The 9,335-nt window shown below is 58.8% G+C and overlaps 2 protein-coding genes across 2 annotated transcripts; one reads left to right on the top strand and one right to left on the bottom strand.

The window, feature by feature from the left end:
- Window positions 1-240: 240 nt before the first annotated feature.
- GUITHDRAFT_118960 (hypothetical protein) lies at window positions 241-3,996 on the bottom strand (the record flags this gene model as incomplete). The annotated part of the gene is made up of 3 exons (XM_005821839.1): window positions 241-3,001; window positions 3,104-3,853; window positions 3,989-3,996. The coding sequence occupies 3 exons, from the start codon at window positions 3,994-3,996 to the stop codon at window positions 241-243; spliced, it is 3,519 nt and encodes a 1,172-aa protein (XP_005821896.1).
- Window positions 3,997-6,042: 2,046 nt separating this feature from the next.
- On the top strand, window positions 6,043-9,086 carry GUITHDRAFT_118959 (hypothetical protein; the record flags this gene model as incomplete). Its single annotated transcript, XM_005821838.1, has 3 exons — window positions 6,043-7,134; window positions 7,196-7,302; window positions 7,346-9,086. 3 exons carry the CDS (start codon window positions 6,043-6,045, stop codon window positions 9,084-9,086), a joined length of 2,940 nt encoding a protein of 979 aa, XP_005821895.1.
- Window positions 9,087-9,335: the final 249 nt, after the last annotated feature.

Genomic DNA, 9,335 nt, shown 5'->3' with positions numbered 1-9,335 from the left:
AAGATCTTCATCTCTAGGTGGTCTGTCTTCCCTCCCTCTGTGTACCACGCATTTCCCTGTGTTGGTGTGGTTGCTGCAATAAAGCTTGATAATACTGTCTAGCACCATCTGTGTGATCCAGCGGAGGTTCTTTGAGCATTCGCTTGGCTAGTGTGCAACCCGTAAAGCTTCGGGGTGTAACACGTCTCCCAGTGAAGTGTTGGTGCAGTGTTATCTTGCGGATTTGTGGTGACCGTGTTTCTACTTTCCCCCTTTCCCCTGCCTACCCCTCGCCGCCCCAAGGTCAAACAGCAGGGTGTCTTGCAAGGCAACATTTATCGTCCTATAGCCCGTGGAAGGGTCGCCATCGAAAAGGTCAGAGACATTGGAGTTGGTTGGATCCACATAGGTGCTGCTGAAGGCGCAGAGCTGCATCTGATCTAGCCCACACGACCGCTCCAGCGTCACGGTGGGATACACCTTTAGGTCGGGCAAGTGCAGCGTCTTGGGATTGCTGAAGAGCTTCATCCGGATGTAGGTCTCACCCAGCCCAGAAACCTTCGGGTTGTGGATCTCGGCATAGGTGATGCTGTCGGAGTACCACTGCGGGCTGCCCTTGGGTGCGAACTTGTTCTCGAGCTGCATGCTCGGCAGTGAATCACGATAGGCTAGTTTGTGAGTGTCATCAGTCTCGTCCCAGAAGCACTGCACGGGAAACTTGAAGCCATCCTGATCAGAATAAGAGCTCGCCCCCTCACCTGTAAGCTCATCCACATACTTATTCCCCCTGACACAGAGTCGATTGTCCACCCGGGTAACATCCATGATCATCAGATTCTCGAAACTCGCCATGCGCTGCCCGTATCTCCGATCGATGAAATTCATGCCGTGGTCATAAGTCCCGAGCCGGTACAGACTGTCCTGCCGGTTGTAGACGTTGACACACCTCTCACACCTCTGCAACAACGGCGGGAGGCAGGGGATTGCAACCGAGGTGCCGTCACAGCTCACGAGAATGCAGGTATCCACACAGACATCGTTGACGGATATACCCGTGTAACCAGGCAGGCAGTCCAGCTGGCAGCTCACGTCCATGTCGTTGAAGCTCACGACCGCATTGGAAGGGGGGTTGGCGAAGCAAGGTGCGCAGGACGGGCTCACAACACAGTCGGAATCGTTCAGCGCGGAGGGATTCTGGCAACCGCACCCATCCATGTATTCCGAGAGTCCGCATGCGGGAGAGGAGGAATTTGGAAGCTGCGACAATGCCATCTTGCAATCGACACACCTACCGTAATTGGGCACATTGTCGGGTACCCCCCGGACGAAAGTGGTGCAGCCCACCCTCGTAAACCTCACCATGGCACCGTGGAAGTTATACCTCTGCACAAACTCAAGCGGGCACATCTGGAAGGGGAGAGCCTGGCAAGGCCTGCAGCCGTACAAGGAGGTGGCGGTATCCATGATAAACACACCCTCCTCGCAGTCGTAGTCGGCAGAGAGGAACACACCCGAGCACATAGAGCAGTTCATGTTCTTGTCTGTATACGACGCAGCGTCGAACACTCGGAGGCTATCCGTGGCACAGGCCACAGAATCACAAGCAACGCAAGTGCTGGAGGGACTCAGATCCGGACAGACGCGGGTCCTGCCTGACAGTCCCACATAATCGGTGCTCTGTGTGGTAGAATTCCAATACTCGCAACGACCCTGGCAGACTAGGGCACATTTAACGTGGTCGCTTGTATGATTCGCCGGTCCCAGGCAGAAGTGACAGCTCGTCTCACCGTATCCCGAATATTGATCCCAACCACACGGCTTGCACTGATATTGGTTGCGCTCATTCTGGTAGGTGCCCGGCTCGCATGGCAGGCACACGTATGCGTTCATCTCGATGCTCCACACGTTGATGGTCCCAAGGGCGCACGGCTCGCAAGAGGTCTGGTCTGCGTTGGGGCTGCTCCCGAGGGGACAGGTCTTGCACCCGATGTCACTCGCCTCGGAATAAGTCATGGGAGGGCATCGCTTACAAAAGTAATAGGGGATCACAGAGACATCCTGACCATCTATCTCGGTGACCACGGGCGGGAACTCGCTCTTCAAACAAGCCAGGTCGACCTCATCGACGCTGTACATCTGCACACGGTACCCAGCCTTACAGCTGCACCTCGAGAACGTCATGCCGTTCACGACCATCACGCGATCCTCCACCCTCTGCCTTACGCAGCTCGAGATGAAAGGAAGCATGCACTGGATATCCTCCACCCAGTTCATGATGAGGGTGTCCTGCTCTATGTAATTGTATTGTTGCATGTAACTGTCCATGCCGAGGCACTCCCGGTCGAAGTTAGAGAATGCAGTCAAGAACACATACTCTGACTGTAAGGAGCAGTACGGCTCTGCCTGCCTGCAAGTCGTAGACTGACAGTCGGGGGTATACCTGTTCACCGTGGTGATGGAAATGCACCGCTGCGTGCAATAGGTGCAGTCGCCGGAGTACTTACCCCCACAATTCACCCTGAACTGGCCCGGGATCGGACAACCTGGACAGGTGGCACACTCACGATCTTTCAGCTGCTCGTTACAACCGTTTGTCTCGTATTCATTCGCGCCACACTTCCTAAACGCGGTACATGCCGAATCGTCTGGTCCTGTGCACCCACCCGACAGATAATTCTCCGGTGCACAATCCTTACACGCCGTGCAGCCTGTATTGGACGAGTACGAACATTGAGACGAAGCGTAGAACCCAGGGAAGCAGCTAGTGCAGTCGCTGCACACAGGCGCAGCCGCATCCTGGCAAGGAGTGCTTGCATACATATTCGGCGGGCAGCTACACACCCGGCAGGCCACACCGGACGAAGAATCGAAGTATGCACCGGAATTGCACTCACAGAAGTATATCACACCGGTGACATCGGATATGTACTCCTGATTTTCGAAGGAATTTGCGATGCAGCCGAAACACGAAGCATCGGATGCACTACAGAACCTTGAAAACTGGTGTCCACCCAGGCATCCCCTACATAAACATACGAGGACAGTCAACCCCAACCAGTTGCATTCCCACCGCATTTCACACAATTTGGGCTACTATTCTTTAATAACAAACCTCGAAACGAACCAACTGAACAAACACACGATCACGAAGGAGGTGTCCCCGTCGAAACCGAACATGAAGCTGCGGCGGAAGCCGACGTAGTGGGTGAGGAGCATCCCCGCGGCGTCGAAGACCATCACGGCCGCCTCGAGGTCGAGGCAGGCCCCGCGCTCGGCGAGGGAGACGTCGAGCACCTTGTAGAAGCAGCGCATGGCGAGCATCACGAGCAGGATCCCCACGTAGGGGTTGGCAAGCGTGTTGTAGATGGAGAGGGTGAGGAGCAGCAGGATTCCGGTGATGAGGTTGAAGGTGAGGAAGTGCCTCGCCCGGTTGTCGCGGTCGAACCTGACCTTGTACGCCATGAAGGCCGCGTGCAACGCAACGTACGCCAGCATGAACCACGCGTACGCCAGCTCATCCCAGAGCAGCAGCGAGTCGTTCACCAGCAGCGGCAGCACCGAGCACCCCAGCACGCCGCCCACCACGGTGACCTCCGCGGCCCTCACCGCCCACGCCCAGCGGCCCCCCTCGGAGGCGGTGCCGCCGCTGGCGGGCTCGCCCAGGAGCAGGGCGGTGATGTTCTGCGCGATGACCGACACGAGGTAGACGCTGACGGCGCTGATGGCGACGTAGAGCCAGACGGGCTTGAGCATGCGGCGGTGGTAGAGCGTGCCGCCGTCCCAGAACACATCGAGGCCGCCGTCCACCACGTCGCAGAGGCTGACGTCGTAGCGGGAGGAGGGGTTGACGGAATACAAGTTTGTTAGACTTGTACTAGTCCAAAGTCACGCAGATATCACATCGACCTTAGTTGTAACAAGACAGTTTTTGCTCAAGACCGAGTTTAATGCACACAAAACCAGAATTGAGGAGCACATGAGAGATAGACTGTATGCTAGGATGTGAAACCCAAGCATCCAGACATGAGAGGACCTTAGCAAGACGGCTAGGAAAGCCCCCCTCTTCGTCCCACACGCTACATCGTCCGCCTTGCCACGTAAGTCGTCTTGGTTTACAGGAGAGTTTTTGTTAACTCGGCGCTATCTGACTGGCACGGCTGGCATACGTTCCATCCTCCCCCCGAGTTTCTGAAATAGTACGTTACATCGGACGTCAGAAAGTCACTCAACCAAGAGAATGTCAGCAGATCCAAGTCAAGATACGATGATACAACGTCAAGTTCACAGTCATGCTGAGTGGGCAATAACCATTCAAGGATTGTCCATTCTGAAGAAGATTTTCATGCAGGGCTGTTAGATGTGCGGCACAGAGATAAGGGGAGATGCCTGGCGAGCGGATGCAATGACGAGAGATGGAGGATAGGATAAGAGAGTCTGAAGAGAGAGAAGATAAGAGAGATGGAGAGGGAGAGAGAGCGTGCCCGCCGGCATTTGAAGACCAAAAGATAAATTTTTGAACCGTAAAGAACTTGTGACCAGAGATTGCTGCCGCAAGATTGGAACATCCGTTTCAAGGCATTTGAAGATTGTTGTGCAGTAGTACCTTGTTCGCCGATCCAGAAGTAGCTCCAGTTATGCATGCCACAGCCTAGCTCCATGACATGAAACTTCCGCCAGATCTCCTGGGAGTTCCATTTGATCCTACTCAAAGATCAAGAAAAATAAGAATCGAATCAGCTTCAAGTGCGTTTCCACACGGTTAAGCAGATATTCGACCGACCAATCTGGCTGGGGAAAGGCTTGTTTTTCCTATTCGAAGATCAATCAAACAAATTGAGGCTGAGATGAGAGGCCTAAACAACTTGCGGCTAGAGAGAGAGCCTGATTGAAGAGAGGAGTCATCCGAATGTGTAAAGCTTGATAGAATTTGCATGAATTTTCAACAGCAACGGGAAAACAATACCAAGAAAGAAAAAACTCCAGTAAACAATTCAACTAACCAAATATAAGATCAACATGATTGAGCATGTAATCGGGGCCCATAACCGACGGAATACAAGTTTGTTAGACTTGTACTAGTCCAAAGTCACGCAGACGTCACATCGACCTTAGTTGTAACAAGACAGTTTTTGCTCAAGACCGAGTTTAATGCACACAAAAACCAGCATTGAGGAGCACATGAGAGATAGACTGTATGCTAGGATGTGAAACCCAAGCATCCAGACATGAGAGGACCTTAGCAAGACGGCTAGGAAAGTCCCCTCTTCATCCCACGTACTACATGCCGCCTCGCCACGTAAGTCGTCTTGGTTTACAGGAGAGTTTTTGTTAACTCGGCGCTATCTGACTGGAACGGCTGGCATACGTTCCATCAGGGGTCCACCAGCACCCTCCCGGACTCGGCGCCCGTGCACCCCACGGCGGCGATGGCGCGGACGCCGGGCTCCACGGAGGCGACGTCGCCCGAGACCAGCGCCTCGTCGAGCGGGAAGAACCGGCTGCCCCCGGGGGCCCTGCACAGCGCCGTCGGGTCGGGCCGGCAGGGGAGGCTAGGCCATCCAATCGTCCTCACGCGCCCGTAGCGGACGAACTGCACGCCGCGCTCGTTGATGCAGACCCCCTGGCTGGACCTCATAATCTGCAGCAGGTCGCCGTGCGACCAGTTGATCAGGGACCCACCTTCGGGCGTCCGCATCAGCGGCCTGCTCTGGTCGGAGATGCTCACGAAATACCCCTGGGCCGTGCGGAGGGCCGCGAGCATGAGGTGGCACCAGCTCGGACGCCAGCCTCGCCTCGTCGGCCAGCGACGGGCCAGTCGGCTGCTCATCCCGGTCTTCACCCGCGGTCGGCACGGGGGCTAAATACGACCTGTAGAACCGCTGCATGAGCGTCCGCCAGAAGACCATCCCCCCTCTCGGCTCCACGGCGGGGCGGGTCAACGCCGGGTACCGCCGCCTGCCCGGCGTTTATACCCGCGGGGTAAAAAAAGGGGCCAACACCCCGGCCACGGCCACGGCGGCCGGCCCCCCACCCACCCGAGCACCCGGGATCGTGACCCGCGGCATGACGATCAACTCCGGCTGGATGAAGATATGGAAGGCGGCGGCGGGCGGGGCGTTCCAGGCCACGGCGCCGTTCGTGCCGGACGTGGCCTTCATCGACGGGCAGATCAAGCTGATGAAGCCGACGAGCGTCAAGACGTGGCAGCTCTTCCTCGTCTGCCAGTTCGTCAACTGCGTGCGGCGGCACTTCGAGGCCGGGGTGAGCACGGTGGTGCTCGCCTTCGACAACTACGAGCACGTCCCCGTGTGCAAGGGGATGACGCAGCACAAGCGCAACAAGAAGGTGAACAGCTTCAGCTTCGCCAGCGGGGAGTGCCTGCCTCCGATCATCCCGGACAACTGGGAGGACGCCATCCGCAACCGGCTGTTCAAGTCGCGGGTCATCGACTACGTCAAGACGAACCTGCACAAGCACCTGACGCTGGCGGCCCACCAGAGGCTCATCATCGACCACAACAGCACGCCCGTCGTGCACCTGCCCAACGGCACGTGCCAGGACTTTGAGCTGCCGCACGCGGGGCTCAAGGGCGAGAGCGACGTCAAGTTCACCTCCTACACCCACCTCGGCAACCTCCTCATCGACGCCATCGATGGAGACTACGTGCCCATGGCCATGGTGCACCTGGAGAACCTCGCCAGGGCCGGGACGCCCGAGGCCTCGCTGCCGCAGATCGCCATCTACCGCATGCGGGTGAGGGCGGGGGCGGCGGCGCCCGCCTCGGCCTCGGAGCCCAAGTACGAGTACGTGCACATCAACCGCATGGCGCAGGAGCTCTGCGACGACGTGGCGCGGCACTGCCCGGGCTGCCGCAACGCGTGCACGGTGCTCGCGAGCTTCGCCATCCTCACGGGCTGCGACTACACGCAGGGGCTGCCCACCATCGGCCCGACGCGGGTGTGGTGCAACCGGGAGAGGGTGATCCCGCTGCTCTCCACCCTCCGGGGCGGGCAGGAGGCGCACGACAGGGACGTGGCGACGCTGTCGCTGGCCTGCCCCGTGCTCTACGCCGCCGTGTACGAGAGGAGGGTGAGCGTGAGGGTGAACCAGTCGGCGTACGCCGGGCTCGGGGTCGGGGAGATGGAGGATCGTGCGGTGCGTGGCCTCGTGCGAGAGCATGGCCGAGAGCACGCGCAGCAAGCTGCCCACGGCGCAGTACCTCCGCAGCAACGCGCGCAACTCCCTCTGGACGCTGCACTACTGGAACGCGGAGACGGACCACCCGGACCCCTACTCCAACACCTTCGGCTACAAGCGGGCGAGGTCGGGCGCCGCGGGCTGGGGTGTCGCCCGCGGCGCGGCGCAGAGGAGCGGCCCGTGAGCCGGTCATCCCATTCTTTCCGTATCGTATTAAAGACCGCGGGGCCCAAGTGCGGGCAAAGGGTTCGCGAATGGTGGTCGTGAACAAGAAGAGCTTCTACCCGAACACCATACAGTACGCGCCGCAGCCCCTGGGCAACCACTATGTCCCCGCCGACCAGCAGAAGGCGGTCGACTACGTCCAGTCGTACAGCCTCATCTCGTACAAGAACACCGCCAAGATCGCCAACTCGGTGATCGCCGTGATACTCTTCTTCCTCACCTTCGGGGCCTGCTGCGTGACCATCACCCGGTCGTACGGGCAGAGCAAGATCCCAATGAACATCATCACCTACTCCATCGACCCCTGGGACGAGTACCAGACCTTTGGCGACGTGCTCAAGGGCTTCACCAACGCCACGGGGACCAAGAAGGACAACGTGCGGACGCTCTGGGCCTGGTCCAAGTGCGACCAGTACATCACCACCGGCCGCGTGCCCAAGTCCACCGACAAGCTCACCCTCGAGGTCGTCTCCGGCAACAACCCGGTGTACATCCCCGGGGGCTGCAACTGCATCGCACAGGTGGCCAACGCCATGGGCGACGGCTGGCTGTACGCCACCGCCACGGCGCCCAGCAAGGACGACGTCAAGAAGATGATCAACTTCTGCACCTACGAGGGCAGCATGCCGCACAACCTCACCGCCAAGCCCAAGGCCTACCGCACCCTGTTCTACGTCTACAGCTTCCTGTTCCTCTCCTGCACCTGCATCCTGATCGCCAACTTCATGCACGACCTGGTGGTGATGATGCTGAAGAGCTCCAAGGCGTCGCCCGAGAACCTCTTCGCCGCCATCAAGTGGAAGCTCATCGCCACCGTGGTGGTGTTCCTCGGATTGACCATCGCGCTCATGATCACCCTCCTGCTCGTGAACAAGGGGGCGCCCACCGACGCCAAGAACCCCGAGATCGGCCTGACGGTCGGCATCTTCATCATGGTGGCCGCGGCGGTGGTACTCTTCGTCGTCCCCTACCTCACCTACCCCAACGTGCTCGACGCCATCCACGGGCTCATCAGCCACGAGATCGACACCGGCATCCTCCTCATCGACAAGGAGATCCGCGACCGGTACCTGGCCTCCGACGTCCTCAACGCCCAGGGGCAGATCGAGCAGCTCTGGACCGACGTGCTCGCCATCCCCGCATTCGTCTCCCTCATCATCGCCGTCTGCATCATGCGCGGTTGGACCGACTACGACATCCTGCTGTACAACGCGCTGCTGGTCTTCCTGCTCCTCCTCTTCACCGCCGCCGGCAACTGGGTGACCTGCCACTGGACCAGGGTCGTCACGTTCATCGAGGCGCAGAACAAGCAGAACCAGAACGTGCCGGAGAAGAGGCAGAGCTCGATGGTGCTGGGCGCTATCAGCAACAACCTCGACGGCTTCTACCAGGGGTACAAGAACACCATCACTCTCTGCCAGTTGTTCATCATCATCGCCCTCTGCTTCACCGCCACCCCGACCAGCGACGTCACCCAGTACAGCTACATCGCCATGTACAACTGGCTCGTGCTGATGGTGTCGCTGTTCGCCGTGTTCGTCTTCCCGGACCTCTGGAACGACTTCCAGGCGCTCAAGCTGCACAACGTCACCGCCACCAAGCAGGCGTTCCTCAACGTGCTCATCTTCATGACGTTCCTCACCGTCAGCTACACCGAGTACGCCAAGAAGTCGCTCGTGTCCTAGTCGTAGTTAACGCATTTAAGAAACCACGGGGGCCCCGGCCCCCAGACCGATGCAGCAGCACCCACCCCCACTGCAGCTCAACACCGACCCCCTGCTGGCGGACTCCGCCGCCGAGCCCATGACCCTCGAGCAGGCCCACGAGGACGTGGCGTTGCAGCTCTTCATGCTGCGCAACCCCCACCTCATCACCGACCTCGAGTGGCGCGAGCTGCACGGCCTCTCCTGCAAGATGCGGGACAGGATCCAACG

The sequence above is a fragment of the Guillardia theta genome, assembly GCF_000315625.1.
Source record: "Guillardia theta CCMP2712 unplaced genomic scaffold GUITHscaffold_137, whole genome shotgun sequence".
Classification (NCBI taxonomy): Eukaryota; class Cryptophyceae; order Pyrenomonadales; family Geminigeraceae; genus Guillardia; species Guillardia theta.
Note: the sequence above shows the minus strand (reverse complement) of the source record. Positions and strands in the feature narration are given on the sequence as shown.